We start from the raw sequence: 20,791 nt of genomic DNA, 5'->3' as shown, positions 1-20,791 counted from the left end.
ACGATTTTATCTTCTAGATCACTTTCCTGAAGCTGTATTTTTTAAACTGTGTGTTCGATCTACCTGTTATCTACTTTTGCTTGCAGTTCACGATTTAGAAGGTACTAATATTCGATGTTCTTTCTCCTTTCGTCATTTGGCCTCAAGTTTGCATAATTTATACATACCAAGTTTCACAATGTTTCACACCAGCGAACCGTGTCACAAAAGGAACGTCTCCAGTTGATCCATGACTGGTGATGAGCATCCCGTACTAATTTGGAGCATGCTAAAATTTAATTCCCAGTATGCTCTACCAATGATTTTGGGTGAGGTAGATCTTTTTTTTTTTAATGATTACGGCATGATGCTTGGAGAAGCTGATATGGATGACATTTTAACCTTGCACTTCAATTCGCATTGCGGTATACATTTTATCAAACTTTGATACTGCTACTGCCAAAACGTATGTCTAACAGCAAGGCAATAAAGCACGTCTTTCATGCTCAAAATTCCAATCATGTTTTGCAGTGGACCACAGAAGAGTGCTGCGGCCTTTGATTCTATCACCCCAAAATGGCAAGTTAGTTAGTAGCTGTCTCGATACAGAACTTTGATGCCTATTACATAACTTTAATAAGATGTTGGCTTCAGGAGAAAAATTTCTTTCCAAATAAAATATAGTACCCATACACAAAATCCATGTCATCTGTGTTAGGCCTGGTGGTTGAAGAAGCTGATATGGATGACGTAGTAACCTTATACATAAATTACCATTGCGTCGGGAATCTGATCTTGCAAGCTCACTGTAGTGCAGGCTACCAAGACTCTAAGACTTTTCTTAATGCGTAGCTGCCTGTCTTGGAAAGTGCGTTCCCAAGAAACATCAATGAGCAGCGGCACTCCGCATTGTGGTCCTATGTTGCAAACTCAAGCACCTTCCATCCCCCCCCCCCTTCCCGCACAGAAGGTAGTAAAGGAGATGAGCAATAACCCATTGTCTACAGTTACGGGAAAACTATTGTGATATTTCGGGGTGACACGGTGGCTCAATTACAGAGTGATTTAGAAATTCCACCTTGAATGTCATGCTGGGCTATTTTTCCGACAAGGCCAGTAAGGCACTCAGACATGTACTCTTCCTTGATGTCTATCACGTGTCCACGATTCGTTACTAGGGGATTCAGTTTTATCCCTCCTCCAAAAGATATTGCCGCTAAACGCACTTGTATTATGTCCAGAATCTTGAATAGGATAACGAATTTTCTTTGCCTGTCGCCTCTGCCTTACAACAGAAATTACAAGAACAATGCTGGTCTTACAACTACACACCAGACGTCTAGTATCTGCGAGGATTGTAACTTCAGCGACATCTCATTCCCATTTAAACTCCAGAACCTGCTCAAGTTTGAGAGGCTGAACGCAGACTATTCAGTTTATGTTTATGGCGGGGATGTAGATAAATGCAAAGCAGAAAAAGAAGAAGAAGAAGAAGATGATGATGATGATTATGATTATGATGGTGAGTATGGTAAGCACAATATGCAAAACAAAGGCGTTATTGCTGTGGTACACTGTGAAGGTGACCCTAGTGTTCCTCATTGTTGTTCACAGAACGACAAATACAACAAGCTGTATGTTCATATGACTCGAGTCTTAACCAATTCAAATTCTCCGAGATGATTGCTCACTGATCTCGAAAATTTTACGTGGCATGTTGATGTGATTTACCACAACAACATTCCCATGACCGAATCATGGGAGAATGATGCCTTATACAAGCAGGCAGTTGATTGTCATATTTACGAGCTACCGGTGGATAGAAAAGCAGACTCCACATAATGATCACTGTAATCTGATGGCGAAGTTCTATGGTGCAGAACACAATGCATGAAACTTAAAATACCAGCTGTCATTGCACATACCCACTTCCTTTCATAATCTGAGCAGGTATTATGCTCACTTCCTTGTCGAGCACTTGGGTGACATCGATTTGAGAGTTGATAAGGTTAGTTGATGAGGTTAGTGTCCTGCCTGATAACGTCAAAAAAATACAGTTCTATCCCCAAATGTCTCACATTCAAAATCACTCGCCACTTCCTGGATTCACTAACTTTTATGCTTCCTGGATTCACTAACTTTTACGCTTCCATCTCTTAAAATACTTTCTGAGACAGTATAACAGGAGGGCATGCATATCCCTAGAGCTGCGAATCCTAATGCTGCAAAGTTTCAGTCTGTGACAACATAGGTGTTCTTTCCCTATTTTCACCTAGATTTGAAGGAGAGGCTAGATGAAAACCACATTGCCAGAGATAGCCACATTCTCCAGTAAATTTACAGAGACTGGCATAATGGGTGAGAAGTATAGACATGTGGTTAATGTTTGACAGGTGTTCGACGTACCTGCTTTAGGGGAATACACTCGAGTACGCATAGAAACAGATATACACCTGTTTGCGCACATTTTCAAGGAATTTCAGAATGTATGCATAGACACATATACTCCGGATCCTGCCTTTTATTGCACTTTCGTAAGATGCAGCATTAAAGAGAACATGAGTTCAGTATTGAACTATGTTTAGATGGTGTGCATTTTCGAACATGGGATTCACAGGGAACTTTGCCAGTATCTGCACAAGTATGCGAAAGTGAATAATCCATAAGCGAGGATGTGTACAAACCCTGTGACGAGTTAGTTACATCCTGTAATTGGATGTAAAACAACCTATAGAGGTATCTCATGCAGCAATCTCTGCCGATTGGAAGTTTCTGATGGCTGTCAGATAAGGAAAAATCGCGATGCTGGTGAATTCAAAGATGCGGCTGCATTCAAAGATGCGGCTGCGTATTCTGGTAATGAACATTTGTGAAAGCAGACATGATATATCCTACTTTGCCTACACGATGTGCATATTGACTTGCCCCTATATCTGGAGTTATTAGTCCCATGCACTGGGCCCATCCCCACGTTCATGACGACACAGGAGGATAAAAAGAAAAAAATCATAATTTACAGAAACCTGCAGCAGTGCCTCACTTTGGGGATAAAACTTATTAGGGTCATGCGCGGCATCTCCTTCAAACAGTCACGCTGGTGAAAGGCGTATAAAGATGTCACTTCTGAAAAGCGTCTTGCGGCATGTGATTTTGAAAGGAATTTTTCTAGTTAATGAGCAGTTCAGTTTCTAAGAAAACTATACAAGATTTGAGAAATCATCGTGAAATCATTTAGTTTAACATTCGGGTGGGCGTCATGGCGCTCTATGTTATATCGCCAGGCCAAATTTTAAGTTGGCCACTATCCACCATCAAGGATGAGTCGCTCCTGAGATGGCTAAGGTCGTGATGCGATTCACAAAGCTTGTCTGTATCGGTATGTGTGTAGTGGACCTTTCCAAATAACACATCTACCACCTCCACTGTTAATTTGGGAAACCTCACTGATTCGATATTACTTTACATGGATGCAGACACTTTCACTGAATGATTGAAAGGCTGTGATCCATATCAAGTAATAACTCATATGACATGTCTAGACATGCAGATGATAAACTACATGATGTTACACATGTCTAGACATGCAGATGATAAACTGTATGAAGTTACACATCAAAAGAGTAAGGTTATTGACCTGATGAAAGATGAGGTGAATGTCCTCAACACTTGGTATGCCAAGTAGCGTTTCGATTGTGAGACCATGTAGTATATACTATATCACAGGTAAAAGCTAGTGTGTCACGCAATGACAACAAACAGTTTATCTGTGAGGATGTGATTGGCCCCATCCTGTTCTCACATTTACATAAATTGCGCACCATGGTCACATCTGTGTGAGTGTTGTTTATTCTTCACCTACTGTTAGTCATACCACTTAGTCTCATTTCCCATTTATTGTATGTGTATATAAAAATTCTGAACTGGATAAAGAAAAGGTATGTAAATAACCAATGGGAAATGTAGTAATATACCGATGCTGCAATGTAAATAGTATCGCTCTTTTATATCTCTGCTTGCCTCTGAGTTTTCTATTAGACTGTAAAAAAATACTGTAACAAAATTCTTCGTAATGAAACAGAATTTTGTTATATGCCTGTTATTATTTACAAAGAAAAAGAAACCTGATCCTTGCACTGCGGGATACGGAACACAAATGTTGAATTGCTCTAAAATGAAAATGGGGCTGGGTGGATAGTGGAGAGCCAGCTTCTTATGGGCTCACGCGGGCCCTGACCTCGTTACCTTGTCTATAACTCTCACAGTGTTGTGATAACCTGGCCACATGCCAGGAGAGGGGTACCAGTACTATAGTTCGGTGACCATCACATGCAATTGCCTGAGAAGTGGCAATGGTGCCCATGGTGGTGGTGGTGGGGGTGGCATGTCACACAACTGCCTCAGATGTGGGGGAGGCTGTTTTCCCAGAAGTCTTATTAGTGGCCCTTTAAATCCAGAACCCACAGTGCATATTCGTTACCTTGAGAAAAGTGTCCCTTTAAATGCAGTAGTGCCATAATCCCTTTCCAATTGTGCCCTTTCCAGTGCTCAGGATGGATGACGCATCAACCCCCTCCCCCCCCCTCTCCCCGAGTCTTGACTTTCTGGCTCGTATTTTTCAGCTGCTTCTCGTAACTAATGGATAGCCTAGTGTAATGCCAGGGTGCTTATGGGGGGGAAAATGTGTGTCACACTGTTATGGCAAAACCTTATGACAACCTGTTGGTTAGCTATTACTTATATAATTGTAACGCACATGCTTCTGTCTTAGTTGCTTTCAGGAATCTTCATCTTTTATAATATTGACTCTAAACATCTGCAAAGTATAATGTGGTATCATGTCTCAGTAGCAGCGCATGGGCGACGAAGTTAGCAGCTGAATTGCAAGTGTCTGTCAGATGCCGACAGCTGTCACGCAGGATCCGGTGGACGCAATGGAGCACGCCCACTGAGCCATGCCTCTGGCGGCTCTGTACCACAAGCTTCCCACCTTGATATACGACAGCCGGCAACAGCTTCACAACCAACTCACACTTGGAACCTCATTCCTATGAGACACTATGCAGACACCGCCTAGTAGCGGCTCTGACTCCATCGTCTGTCTTTTAGTTCAGAGAGACTCATCCTTGTTGACACTGATTGCTGGACTTTATTTCTTGCTGCATTATTTGTACTGAGGCTTCGTACACTTTGAGAAATGCATGTTCTGCCATTTGTGTCTGGCACGTCACTGGTGTACTACTGAGGCCAGTGGAGATCCTTGTGGAAGTCCATTTTAATGGTGTATGATCAGCATCTTCTATGTTCAATGCTGTCTTTAAAGCCATCCTTTGTGTGGGTGTTACAGCCAACACCAACTCACAGCAGCACCACTTACAGCAGATTCACTCACTCCTGAAGCTAGCCTGATTTCTATTATCTGATTCTTTTCAGAATGAGGCATTAAAGTATTTTGAAGCTGACATTGAGCGATATGATTGGGAAATAGTTAGAAGTATCTTCCAGTGGCTTCCCTGGTTTGAGGATTGCCAATGGGAGAGAAATTTTAAATTGAGCAGGAAATTAGTCAGTGATCTCTATAAAAGTGTGTCAACCAAGTCCTTCCCTGCTTCCCTAGGTATTTTATAAGTACTGGGAATATTCCAGTCATTCCTGCTTATTTTCCAGTTTCTATAGTTTACCTGATCTCGTTTCTCTCCTGTTCACAGAAGGGATCTCAGAAGACTATGTTGTCCTGTAGGTCTTTACCGATTTGGTTTAGCTCTTGGTTTGTCTATATGTATGTATTGATATCCAAGAAATTTTTTCCAGCACATGTATTAATGTGCAATGCCATTTCTGAGGGTATTATCCTTGGTTCCGCATTGCTGTTGTAGACTGATGCCCTGAATTGCTCCGGAGTGTTCACGCTTTTCTACTAATTTAATTAGTTTCAGCTGGGAAGTTAGCTCATTCCATTTCTCTTCTCAGCCCCACACACCATGGGAGAGAAGTTCTACGCTCCAGAGTGAGCGCAATTCTCTTAACGTTTGCAAATCGTGTAACTGAGGCGGGACTTTGGTACCAGCCCAGTATTCACCTCTTGGGATGTCGGAAACCGGCAAAAAAACACACCCTGAGTCGCTTGAATACCGACCCTTGTTGTGAATCTATTGTGGAGGTTCAGCCTGGGACTAGCGAACCTCCATGTCCCAGGAGCAGCACATCAATATGCACGGCTATCTGGGCAGGTCTGATCATGGGCGCTTCCAATGAAGACGTCTCCTTGCTGTGATGCTATCATGTCCTTATATCGACCCATAGTTGTGTGCTGATCCCATACAACCAACTAGCATATACACACTGCTTCACTCCACGCCTTACGTCAGAGATGGAGGGTTACAAGAGCACCTGGTACCAGCTGTACACCATCCGCACGCTCCAAAACGACCAGCATGCTCCTTAAGTGGGGTACCTAATACTATGTCTAGTGATATTAGATCAGGATGGTTGAGCAGTGAGCTCACCTTACCTCACACGTTGAGAAGTTGTATAGGTAATCAGATTTGTAAACAAACAAGGTGGATAACCTTGGGATGGGCTCTTTCATTATATCAGGTGTAACTTCAAGGACAATTTACGTAAAGCCTTCAGTCAATGTCTTTCAGATACTAAGTAACGCAGGTCAAATCCCAAATCTAACAAAAGTTACAGTCATGGAATAGCAATTAGTCTGAAAAAATAGGAGAGATGCATATAAGCAACGACTGTGATAGTCAAATGAAGACTTCAGAAGAAGAACTAAAGTTGATAGCAGCCTGAAACATTATGTCATTTTCAGTGAACTCATTTCGAATACGAAGCAAAACAGAAAAACGACCGAGCGAGGTGGCGCAGTGGTTAGGCACTGGACTCGCATTCGGGAGGACGACGGTTCAATCCCGCGTCCGGCCATCCTGATTTAGGTTTTCCGTGATTTCCCTAAATCGCTCCAGGCAAATGCCGGGATGGTTGCTTTCAAAGGGCACGGCCGACTTCCTTCCCCGTCCTTCCCTAATCCGATGAGACCGATGACCTCGCTGTTTGGTCTCCTTCCCCGAAACAACCAACCAACCAACAGAAAAACGGATCATGGCGACAAAAGAAGAAGAGGTGAGTTGCAATGTAATACTGCAACCGGTTTAGCTCACATTCTATCGCACCTACTCATTATATGAGAACCTGGAAAGTTTAGAATTGACTTAGAGCCACCACTGGACTAAAATGACTACGTAATGCACTGAAAATAAAAGAGAACTCTGTCCTTCGTGGACAGAAAATATGATTTGTGTATGTTATGTACTTTTTGTTAAGTGGCACTCTATTTGTTACTGGCGAGGAAGGAAGTTATCATCTACCATGAAGAGAGAGAGAGAGAAAGAGAAAGAGAAAGAGAAAGAGAAAGAGAAAGAGAAGTTTATTGACTTACAAGTTGAGTTTTTCTGGTCTGTATCAGTAGCAAAATATTGGCTCGACAAGGCGTTGGCTGCAATGACCCCTTTGAGAAAAGTAACAGAAGACTTCGCAGTCCTCGGCAACTCTGAGTCGTTGAAGTCTACATAGTACAGTCCAAATTTGCTCCTGCAACAGAAATAAAGTATGGTTCAGAATACATTTACAATGTGGTAAGTGTCTATTGTGAGAGCAGAAAAACTTTCCCCATCTTTAATAAAGACTCGTCCATTACTACAGAAAGTATTCATTTAATATATTGATCTAGAGTTTCAGTATTTTGTAGATGTTTAGCATGAACAATGAGGCGAATGGTGATTGAAAAGAGCTAGACACACATGCATCTAGTCATATGTCTGCACTCGCCATTACCGTTTGCTATAGTCTACTACTCAGCTGAGAAACATGTGATATTAATTGATTTATATTTCAGGAGTAAGCGACGAAACGCTTCAGAATCATTTTTAGGAGAAAACCAAATAACGGTGCAGAACAAACAAAAGCTACCAGTACATGACACCTACTTGGGGAAGAGCGTGCAGCACATCCACTACCTCTAGCTTCGAGCTCACGTAGTGGTTGAACGAATGAGGCAAGAGAAATTTGTGCACAGACCTAGGTTCATAGAAAGTCATTTTTCTACGCCAACAGAATGGGGCAGAATGTATCTTCCACTAAGCACTGTACAGCAGCTTATGAAATGTATGGAGTGGACAAAATAGAAGTGGCCTGGAAAATATTTCATGCACCTAAAGGCAGACATCCGCATCTGGGAGAAATGATATATGTTGGGTTGCCTTTGTTAAGGAGCATGAAGTATTTTTCGGCTCAGTTTTACTTTGTACATTCTGTCTATGTCGATTTAAATAAGTTAGTACATCATTTTATACCGCACCATGTCCATGAAGATGAAAATCCGAAATTTATCACATTTTACCTGTGGAGTTAATTTTAAAACAACACAATCACTGCATTATTATATTTCGTGTCCAGTTTTACTTTTTTTAATTTATAACAACAAAATCATTACGAGCGTTTCGTTCTTGTTGCAGAAGACGAATTTTTGTAAAAAAAAAAAAAAAAAGGTTTTGTAGAAAACTGCAACTTACGTGTAACTTGCTTGCCACTCGAAGTTGTCGATGAGTGACCATACTATGTAGCCAAATACGTCAATTCCGTCCTCATTAATGGCCTTCAGCAGTTCAGACAAGTAACACTGAAAAGAAGGAATAATGGCGTAATTAGTACCGCTCAGTTCACAAAAGGCTGGGCTCCACATTCCAACCCCAACACATATAATCAAAATGAATAACTACACTGAATAATTAAACTGAAAACAGTGGTTCCTCTAAACTATATTGGTTATAATCGTCATACAGCTGAAATGTTCTGTATTTATTTGTTTATGTTGAAAATTATGTTCAGGATGTTCTGGGTCACAGAGCAAATATGAAACGAGCACAGGCAACTGCCAGTTGTAGTGTACAGGAGCAACAGGAAAGGTGTGGGAGGGTGGGGGGTGGGGGGTACTGTGTGGGTTCAAGTTGCGCTCTCTGTAGAATATTTACCTATCATATATTTTTAGAAATAATGAAATATTGAAGTATAGTTGTGTGGGTGGGTGATAGGGGGTAAATATTGGCTACATGTAGCATGGATTCTGGAAAACTGGAATTTCCAGTTCATAGATTCAGTAAATACCATCAATCTATAAAGTATGTCTAAACCATCCATTATAGAACATTAAGGCATTGAGGTACAATTATTCACATTGTCAATGTATAATAGTACAGAATGAATATATTATATAGTACCCTGGTGAAGTTTAAAGTAAGTGCAATTCAACATGACAAGTATAAATCTACCCTTTCCTTGAACAGATTTGAAATCAAAGGAATTACTATAGAAGTGAACAAGTAATATTCTGTTGTGGAGGGCTATGCATATATAGGTGTGAAACAAGTTGTACCTCATCATAAAAAATATATAGATATGCTATCAGAGTAACTGTCACATCAGTAGGAGTATGTGACCTATAACAACAAAACATAAAGTATGTATTATTTAAGTAATGTAGGTAGGAACACTGCTGTTTTTAAGGTAAGAGCATAGAGGGGCAAAAATTTAAGAATAAGGGTCTCATCAAGGTGACAACTTGGAGTGTATATTATTTTTGAAATGGGTACCTGCAGGAGTGCAATTAAAGTACCAACATACATGTCACATCATTTAAGAGCAAAAACTATCTACAAATTAAAAACATAAATGTGCAATAATTTAAGATATGGAGTCTCCACAGATCTTTAAACTGGGAATGTGGAATGATTGTAATATAATAATACACACAACAATTATATAGAACACATTGGGGTGGATCATAATATAACTTCATGACATATCTTGTCTACATGTATGTGAACGAATATTTTTATAGAATGGCATAGCAAAGTCAGAAAGGTTTCATGACATGGCAAGAAAGATATAAACATACCTTTCAATAGAAAGCTAAGTTAAGTACTTATTATACTGAAATACAAACAAAGCTTACTTCATGCTCAAAGGAGAACCATGTAGATAGGTTATCATGAAGAAAAGCACCAAAAACACAAGTAAAAACTGTATGGTGACGTACAAGGCATGGAAATGGACACATCATGAAGTATATACAATATAATATGGTAAAATAACTTAAAGCAATGCACTTAAAACAACGCATCACTTGTGTAGTTATTTGTGACAAAAACAAATATCAACAAAAGGAGTGGACAATACAACACTGAGAATAAGAGTTCTCACTGCTTACATCATGCTGATCATATGGTATCTTACGACAAAATATATAAACTTACTACCTAAAAGTAGTATGAGCACAAAAAGTGGATTGTATATATTAAATAAAGAATACGCTTTGCTAATATCATATTCTATAACAAAGGTACTTGTGACATTGGGTCTTACAAGGACAAAGAGGTAAGTAAAATTTGGCTATGTTTTAAGACTTGTGTACTACAGATGTGAGAAAACGTAGCTACATGTTGATAGATACATAGATAAAACCAGTACATGGGATAAAATTTATTTAAATTTATCTTATTTCCTACCAATTGACACAATTAATATGATTATGTGGCAACTGTGCCCAAGTTACATAGATGAATTCAAAATGTAACATTTTTAAAATAGGCAAACTCATGTGAAATAATCACTGACCATAAAGATATATGTTGTGGTGGGTGGTGGATAAAACCATGATTAACTGTTCAAGGTGAAGAGCAAATAAGTGGTTTCATGCACCATATCTGCATAACCACCAGAAGTATTACTTATACATATGTTATATCTAGCTGATGTGACATGAAACATAAATGTAAACATGGATGTATTATAGTGAAGTTTCGTAAGTCTGTATTTCTGTTATAAATCTTCCTGTGTGTCAGGAGACATATTATAACACAAAGAAAAGATTTTTTATGACTGATGGGAGATGTTAAGGTACACAATATGAGAAGTAGAAAAGAATAATATTTTAGAAAGTAAGGTCTCTTTCTGAAAGGTCATATATATCATACTCTGTTGTGGTTATCATCTATTAAGATACATTCCTAGGAAATGGATCAAATACATACCAATATTATAGTAAATGGGTCCCATACATCAGCAATATTATAAATGAAAATGTGGAGATGTACATGTCACATTTTATTCCATTTCTATTTGTTACATATGTAAATTTTACACAAATATTAGTGGTTTATAGGCAATCAAAGTGAGGAATTTCAACATATATGGATATAAAGTACTAACATCTGATAGAGGGGAAAGCACAAAACTATCTGTGCTAATGAAAAGTATCATACTAGAGTACATCTTCAAAAAGGTTGAAGAAAGTTTTATCCAACTGATCATTAAGAACATCATTTACTTGTCTTTTCCATGAAACTTTTCAATAATGTCTGCATTTTCACTTCAGGGGCATAGCATTAAATTTTTAGGTTATGCTGCATGTTATCCACAATGTGTTTGGATTCTCTTAAGTGGTCACCAAAGGTAAGGGTGTTATGGTTTTCAGTAAGCTCCCTAAAGCTGGTAATAAATGAATGGCTTGTCTGTTCAATATAAGATTAGATTAGATTAGATTAGATTAATACAAGTTCCATGGATCATGAATACGATATTTCGTAATGATGTGGAACGAGTCAAATTTTCCAATACATGACATAATTAAGTTAATTTAACAACATACTTAGGTTAATATAACAACTTTTTAATTTTTTTGTGTTTTTTTTTTTTTTTTTTGTGAATTCCCACATCATAATTTGTGAACACCTGTGTGGTTATATTTATTGGCATTATCTCCTATTTCATGTAATAGTTTGAATGCTAATTTGTTAGAGGTATCGAATACAAGTGAGATATTTGATTTCCGAAAATATCTCTCAGTGTTACCTGACACTTGTCATCGGTGTGTCATGGAGATATACTTTTTATTTTTTATACTATTTTGCCTGTGCTCTGAGTTTTTTAAATGTAATTTCTTGTTTATTTTCTAGTATAAGTTATCTGCTTGAAAGTCTACTTACCCTGAAGACAAACTAGGGACTTTTATACTTTAAGAGGGTAGCGAGTACTTTCATTTATTATCATGTTCGTACATGTTGTTTTTTCGTAAATCATAAACTTAAGTTTTGCATGAACTTTTTTGATACTGAGGTCTAAATAGTTTATGCTATTCTATTTCTCTTTTTCAACGGTAAAAAAGTTATTTGTTGGACATAACAAGAAAATACATTTTATTAAACATTACATAACAAATCGTGATAGGAGATAATTTGTATGTACATGCCTGTGCCCATGGTACCTGTTCCCAATCCCTACACACTCTGTATACAGCTTATAAATATTACGTGCTAATTGTCTAAATTATGATGAATAAAAGTTAAGTTGTGAAAACGATTTCATTGCCACCTAGCGAACAGCTGCCATTACTCAAGAACAGCAGTGCGTTGTCCAACGCAGCCAAGCGTAATTTAATTTGCATCTGGTGTATTTTTTATAGGCAGAGTGAGGGACTGAAAACCGAAAGGTTGTGGGATCGAATCCCGTCTTCGTCACTTTTTTCACTCTGCTGTTTGATCTAGCATTTAGCTCTCAATGACGCATTTCGAAATACGAAAATTTCAGACTACCAGTTTCTGCTTCCCTCACATCAGCAATCGTAATTCGTATTATTAATTGAATGCAAATTCATTGGGGAAAGGGCAGCTGTTTACACATATTTCTAAATCAAACTTCTTTAAAAAGGCAGTAAGAAGCACATATTGCAATAGATTCGACGCAGTGAAAGATTATTTACGTAACAGAGTGGGTGCTTGGTAAAGAAATGTCGCATACGTAAATAATGATAAAACATTGCTGTCATTTCACAATATCCTTGGCACCATAAAATTTTTACTGGAGAACCTTACACCAAAACTCTGCAGCGGATCATTCTAACATATTATCCTGTTTCTGAACTCTACGCGTCACTTATTACGAAGAGATGCTCATCCAGTTTTTCAGACAAAAAAAAAAAAAAAGCAAGCGAACTTACGTCACAAAAAATGGAAACCAGACATCACCGTCGAGATCAGAATCTGAATTGGCAGCATCTATAGGGACTTATGTTGAGAAATGAATGAACAGCGTAGCACTCGCCTCGTACAGTATAAAATAACTTTTTTGAAGACTGTGTTAGGAAAATACATCTGTAACGGAGACGTGAAACAAAAGAAGCTAAACAAATTGGCCACGTACTCGTGAACTTGAAGATTCTGATCTTCATCTGACCATCTTGGTGTAAGTTTTCCACAGTTTCTCCAAATTACTACAGGCAGCTGCCGCCATGGTTCCTGCTGTAAGGATACGTGATCTATATTTGTAAAAACAGGCCTCTAAGTATGTAAAAGACTTTGTAAAGGTTTTTAGTCCTTAATGTGACTTTCGTATTTATTGTGGCGTTAGTTTGATCAAGATGTGTCGAGGAATGTTCTACTCATGCACGAATGTTGGCTTACATTGCAGAATACTTCTTATCTTCTATTAATCTTGAGGGAAGTATGATGACATAGACAAACAAACTGATACTGTTCTGGCGATGGTAGGATTTTCCTACAGGCAGTGTAGAAATGCTCACGTTCTCTCTTTTACAAAGCTCTTAACGCCAACAGGGGCCGATTTAACTACAGCAACCAAATGTGCTGCTTTTCAAGGCTTGTAGCACCTCCCTGCTAGTAGTACTCATATTTCAGGCAGCGGTCTGTTAAAGAGCTTGAGCAGCTTCGTGGGGGAAGGGGAAGGGCAGAGGTAAAATTAAAAGCCATTCCGATTTAAATTAATGTAGGGTTCAGTGCCGATCGCAGAGGGTGATAACTGCACTCGTATTAACAGGGTGTTCCTGATTAATTCGAAAACTGAGGAACGTTGACAGGGCTACCACTCCTAATTTAAAAAAAAAGGAACAGGTAAAAGTATAGCAATAAGATATATTGTGATTACATAAAGCCACAAACATGAGGTGTGCCCCACGCGAGGCAGCCGTGCGGTGAGAGGCACCTTGCCACAGTTCTCGCGGCTCCCCCCGTCGGAGGTTCGAGTCCTCCTTCGGGCATGGGTGTCTGTGTTGTCCTCAGCGTAAGTTAGTTTAAGTTATATTAAGTAGTGTGTAAGCCTAGTGACCGATGACCTCAGCAGTTTGGTCCCACAGGAACTTACCACAAATTTCCAATTTCTAGTGAGCTGCGTAACGTTTCCACAATACAGAAAATACAGGGTAGACTGTATACTCCCCAGACATTGCTTGGTCTGCAATCACTGATAGTGGCGACACTTGGGTCCGACGTATACTAACGGACCGCGGCCGATTTAAAGGCTACCACCTAGCAAGGGTGGTGCCTGGCGGTGACACCACACTCACATTCTGGAAAACTTCCTCGAATTGGACCCACACTTTTGCTCTGCTTATCCACTAAGTATACAGTAGAAAATGGCGATGAATATGGGATTCGAGAAGTTTTTCTACTATTTGCCAGTAGCGCATTGCTTGTTTTGCCGTCGTTGCTTAGGTCAAAAATTTTTCGCAGGGATTGCGACACATCGCACTGACGTGCCGATTTTGCTTTTGTGTGTTTTGCCTTCTTTCATTTTCTAGCTTCTATCCCATAGTGTATTGCTATAGTCTTCGTAACATTAAGTTGTGTTCTAGTTTATTGCTAATTTTTTTGCTAACATTTTTATTTCTTGTGTACCATGTCGATCCCACCTGAAATACGTGCCGGGCTTCCCAATATGCCACAGCCAGGCAACGCACCACCCGCTGTTGCTGATCTCTTGAATGTTATTATGCCCAGGTTCAACAGCAGCAGAGCCAAAGCCAGCAATTGGCTAGACTGCAACAGCTGATGCTCCAGATGCTGCAGCTACAACAACAACAACAACAACAACAACAACAGCCAGCAGCAGTAGCCGCTGCTAAACCGACGGTGCCGACATTTCGCGCCTTCAACGAAGAAACAGAAGATTTGGAGACGTATCTGCAGCAACTAGGACAACACTTCCTGGCACACCATGTCCCAGGTACTGAACAATCTGCATACCGCTTTCCGGTGAATTCATCCTTCATTTGGCCAAACAGATGGAAGTCGGAAGGTGCGAGACCTGGAGTGGGAGTGGATGAGGAAAAATAGACCAATAAAGTTTTGTGAGCTAGAGGCGCTCACAGAATTCCGTTGGACCGTTAACGGCTGAGCAGACTTGTGTGAGGCCTTGCCTTGTCATGTAGAAGGAGAAGCATGTTTGCGTTTTTGTAGCGATGAAAACGCTGAATTTGTTTATAAAATTGTCTTCGGTAACACAATACACTTCATAGTTGATCGTTGCTCTATGAGGGAGGACATCGAACGGAACAACCTCTCAAGAGTCCCAGAAGACCGGATAAGGGAGCGGCTTTGAACTTTTTCTTCAGAGGAGACGTAGTGTGACGCCACTCCATGGATCGCCGTTTTGTTTCCGGTTCGAAGCCTGCTTCATCGCCTGTGACGATGTACGACGAAAATTTACCAGTGTACCAGTGTTTAATAGAATCGACTTATGTAGGAGAGAAAAGTGTTGTTTAGACCAAGATCACTCTCCAGCCCGTTCCTCAGACTTTGGCAGGTGGCCAACTAATTGAATAAAGAGTAGCCTTGGAAACAAGTCCAGGAGAATCTTTGCGCATTGTGGATGAAGTCTAACCTGTAAGTTCTCCCACATCCGCCTCTCTTCCCCACTCCTGATCAGACCCTCTCTCACTCCTCCTACCTCCCTCCCACACACTGCCCACAGTCTCTTCACTCCTCTCCCCTCTCCATAATGTTAATAACCTCTACACCTGGGCAATGATGTAATAGATACCATATTCTTATATGTCATGTCTGTCTGTGGACTGGTTTGAGGTAATTAACATAGCCAGATGATTCAGACATAGGTTAAATTTTAGAAGTAGGAGAATTTCAGTATCCACAGTATGTCCATGAATTTTACTCTAATTTATGATTATGCCCATAAATAATGAGACTATCAATAAGCAAGTATCTCCACATGGTACTGCACTGAACAGCCAAAGAAACTGGTACTCTTGCCTAATATTGTGTAGGGTCCCCGTGAGCACTCAGAAGTGCCGAAACACGACGTGGCATGGACTCGACTAATATCTGAAGTAGTGCTGGAGGGAACGGACACAAAGAATTGTGCAGAGCTCACCATTAATCCGTAATATAATGTTAATGTCTGAGGAGTTTTATGGCCAGCGGAAGTGTTTAAACTCAGAAGGGTGTTCCTGGAGCCACACGGTAGTAATATTGGACGAGTGGGGAGTCGCATCGTCCTGCTGGAATTGCCCAAGTCCTTCGGAATACACAATGGACATGACAGGATGCAGGTAATCAGATGGGATGCTTACGTACGTGTAACCTGTCAGAGTCGTATCTCGACGTATCAGGTGTCCCATCGCACTCCAACTGCACATGCCCCATTACAGAGCCTCCACCAGCTTGAACAGTCCGCTGCTGACAGTCAGGATCAATGGATTCATGAGTTTGTCTTCATACCCGTACATATCCATCCGCTCGATAGAATTTGAAACGAGACTCGTCCGACCAGGCAACATGTTTCCAGTCATCAACAGTCCAAAGTCCGTGTTGACGGCCCAGGGTACGCGAGTGGGCCTTCGGCTCCGAAAGTCGATAGCGATGATGAATGGTTCGTACGCTGACATTTGTTGATGGCTCGGCATTGAAATCTGGAGGAATTTGCGGAAGGGTTGCACTTCTGTCACATTGAACGATTCTCTTCAGTCGTCGTTGGTCCCGTTCATTCAGGATCTGTTCCCGGCCGCAGCGATGTTGGGGATTTTATGTTTTACCGGGTTTCTAGTATTCACGGTACACTCGTGAAATGGTCGTACGGGAAAATGGCCACTTCGTCGCTGCCTCGGAGATGCTGTATCGCAAAACTCGTGCGCCGACCATAACACTACGTTCAAACTCACTTAAAACTTGATAACCTGCCATTGTAGGAGCAGTAACCGATCCAACAACTGTGCCAGACACTTGTTGTTGCCGACCGCAGCATCGTATTCCGCCTGTTTACATATCTCTGTATTTGAATGTTCATACCTATACCAGTTTCTTTGGCGCTTCAATATATAAAGAACGTTATGTGATTCACTGCAGATATTTAAATTAGTGACTGAAATAGTCTTACTTCCAGTATAAAACCATATATCGAAATGAATGCTGAGAAAACTATGAATGCAAAAAAAAAGGTCGAAATGTTTTCAAAGATACCAGTAACAATGGTTTTGCAAAGCTAAACAGAATATGTGAAAAATGAGGGATTTGAAGCTAGTCAATATCTCTGGGGACAGCTAATGAGGCACAAATGTTGCAAAAATGGTTCAAATAGCTCTGAGCACTATGGGACTTAACATCTGTGGTCATCAGTCCCCTAGAACTTAGAACTACTTAAACCTAACTAACCTACGGACATCACACACATCCATGCCCGAGGCAGGATTCGAACCTGCGACCGGAGCGGTTCCAGACTGAAGCGCCTAGACCGCATACAAATGTTTCAAGTTTTCTTTGGACTGTAAGACAAACCAGTGGTAATATTACTATTGTAGTCAAATGCGTGGCTACTTTTTCAATTACTCTTTTATGTAGATCTTGACGAGGCGCTTCAGTCTGGAACCGCGCGACCGCTACGGTCGCAGGTTCGAATCCTGCCTCGGGCACGGATGTTTGTGATGTCGTTAGGTTAGTTAGGTTTAAGTAGTTCTAAGTTCTAGGGGACTGATGACCGCAGATCTTAAGTTCCATAGTGCTCAGAGCCATTTGAACCATCTGACCTATTTACACTAGAAATATAATAATGTATTACGGAATTATTCGTTAATACCTCCAAGGTTTCGGAAGACGATTGCGCAAAAACCACAAGTTATGAAGAAAAATGACGCTTATCAGTCTCTCCATGTTTCACCGTGGCGTATTTCTAGAGCGCAGCACCACAGGTTAGGCGTGACTGGGCGCGCGTGAAGCCGTACCGATCGCAATTGTTACATGCTCTGTCTACTCGGGACAGTGAACATTGTTAACACTGGCAGCAACTACTGGAGGAAGGCGGTGTTCATGGAAGCTGGTTTTCAATGCCGAAGCTAAATTTCATTTTCCGGCAAAAATGAACCGTCATAACATGCGAGGGCGCAGAACATCCACATGAGATTGTGGAACACATTCGTGATTCTCCTAAAGTTAACGTCTTCTGTGCCAAGTTCTCCTCAAAAAATTATGGACCATCTTTCTTTGCAGAGAAAACTGAGGCTGGTTTCTTGTAACTGAACATGGTGTAGCGGTGACTGATGGCACACTTAACAACACGACGGTGAAGACTTCATTTTGCGGCAAGCTGGTGTTCCACCATATTTTCTTTCAGACGTCTGTGACTACAGCAGTGCCTAACTGCCTCGGCGTTGGACTAGACTTGCTCCCCATCATGACTCTACTCTTCTTCGGTGGCCCGATTGTCACATGATTTGCCGGCTGTTGTGGCCGAGCGGTTCTAGGCGCTTCAGTCTGGAAACGCGCGACCGCTACGGTCATGGGTTCGAATCTTGCCTCGGGCATGGATATCTGTGATGTCCTTAGGTTAGTTAGGTTTAAGTAGTTCTAAGTTCTAGGGGACTGATGACCTCAGATGTTAAGTCCCATAGTGCTCAGAGCCATTTTTGCCACATGATTTAACTCCATGTGATTTGTTGTTATGGCGTCATGTCATATTTCATGTGTTCTTGCCTCCGCTGTCAGTTTTTAAGAGTTGCAAGGAAGGATAATTAATGCGAACGTTGATACAGATCATGACGTGTTGCGACGTGTACGGCAAGAATTTGACTATCGTGTTGACATTTGCTGTGACACAAGCGGTCTCCGCATTGAGCACCCATAATGTCACTTAAAAACTTCGAGAGATGGTCTACCCACTGGTATGTCTTGTAAGCTCACCGGACTAGAAAACCACCTCACTGTTCACGCACAGATGATTAGTTAAGTCCTTACAGACGGCGCAGCGATCGAGCCCTGTGCTTAACCGCGCCTCCACTGCCTCTACTTTAGCACGAGTCAGTAGCGATCCGTGAGACGTTCAAACTTCAAGCGGACTTGTACGTAAAAATGGGAAAATGAAAGAACGGACAGAATGGCAAAAAAGGAGCAATCGTGTTTGGCCGCTCCCATGGCCATACGTTATGTGAAGTTTGTTGCGTCGCGTAGCAGACTGGTCAACTTGCTTACAAGCAGCGGTGTAACACACATGGCCACGAAATGCGACGTCAGAATTGTGGTCGGAAAAATATGCTGACTGAGAGGTACCGAAAACTTGTTTCACGGCTTGTGAGTCAAAATCGCTTCCGAACCCGACAGGAATTGCTGAAGGCAGTGGATGAAGGCCCATCCACACCTCTCACAGAGAACATCCTGCTAAGGCTCCTGACTTGAACCCCACAGAAAATTTGTGGGACAAGTTTGAACAACAGGTGAACGCCAACATCAGTGTTCCCGCAGTTTTGTGAAATTGCGCTATCCAATCCTTAGCTAGTGGATGTGACATAGCAGCACAACCTTGTGGACGCATTTCCTAACCGAATCCAAGTGGTTATCAAGCCCAGGGATGGACTTAAACGGTATTAAATAATCATTGATATGATTTCTTTATGGCTGATTAATTTTGTCTAGTGAGATTAGTTTTTATACAGTCGTCTTGTGAATCCCACAGATAAATATTGTATTGTGTATTTGCTTCCAGGGCTTAGTATTTTAAATTAATCATTTTATTCAGCCTCCACTCTGCTTACCAAGAGGCCAGTTGAGTTTCATTTGGCAACCACTGCCAGGGCATTGAATTCATTCAGAACAATACAGTTCCCTTTCAAGTACTTTAATATACAATAAACTGTTCTCATCCATTGACGACTACTGGCACACATTGCAGAAACTAATAGATACGCCTTCAGGTCCTGCACACTTTCATCTAATAAGACACTACAGCTGATTTTCAAGTTCACACTCCTCTATACCTACATTTGCCATTTGCAGTTCAGCATGGAAACGAAGTTGTGAAGCTCAGGATAATTTAGGAAGACAGAAGTGAGTGTTTCAGCCTTCACTTTATCAACTTTATCATCTTCCGTATTGGTGCAATCGCTGTGCATCAGGAGTGACGACTGATTTTATAGAGCTGCAGTTGGCCCGTCCCATCCCCTCCTGGATCACGCTGCTTTGGTGATGGACCTTGTAACAGGCAAAGCCTCCACGTTTGCAGAGGATCAGCCAAGTCAGGCACGCACTGAAGAGGCGACTGGCGGATTAGCCACCAAAAGAGGCCACTGTCAGCTACTAGCGGCGCCACATTCACTTGGTGATTCTCCATGGTAACAGCTTCATGTCCACGTTGGTTTCATATATACAGACTGAGCTGCGGAACATGTAGCAGCACTTTCATTTTGTCAACAGTTCAAAACAATGTTTTGGGCAAATCATACAGCACGCAAGAAATAAAAGTAGCCCGTAAAAATACTTCATGCACCTTAAGATAGGCAACCCAACATACAGCATTTGACTGGGAGAGCTGATGTAATTTGGTTTGCCTACCTTTTTATGCCTGACATTTTTCCATGCCAGTTTTATTTTCCTCTGCCGCAATATGCGGAGCAACACGTACTTTAGTTGCATGTGTGATACTCTTAACTTCTGTAGCAACCTAAATATTGCAAAATGTC

General features: G+C 41.0%; 1 protein-coding gene across 1 annotated transcript in view; it reads right to left on the bottom strand.

Moving 5' to 3' along the window:
• The window catches only part of LOC126095126 (myrosinase 1-like), a 242,830-nt gene that overhangs the window by 28,003 nt on the left and 194,036 nt on the right, over positions 1-20,791 (bottom strand). The window contains exons 11-12 of the mRNA XM_049909834.1: positions 8,556-8,662; positions 7,424-7,575 (exon numbers count right to left, since the gene is read on the bottom strand). Of these exons, the coding sequence (XP_049765791.1) occupies positions 7,424-7,575; positions 8,556-8,662 (259 nt within the window). The remainder of the gene's footprint in view (positions 1-7,423; positions 7,576-8,555; positions 8,663-20,791) is intronic.

Source organism: Schistocerca cancellata, chromosome 8 (assembly GCF_023864275.1).
Source record: "Schistocerca cancellata isolate TAMUIC-IGC-003103 chromosome 8, iqSchCanc2.1, whole genome shotgun sequence".
NCBI lineage: Eukaryota > Metazoa > Arthropoda > Insecta > Orthoptera > Acrididae > Schistocerca > Schistocerca cancellata.
This window is presented reverse-complemented; position numbering and strand designations above follow the sequence as displayed.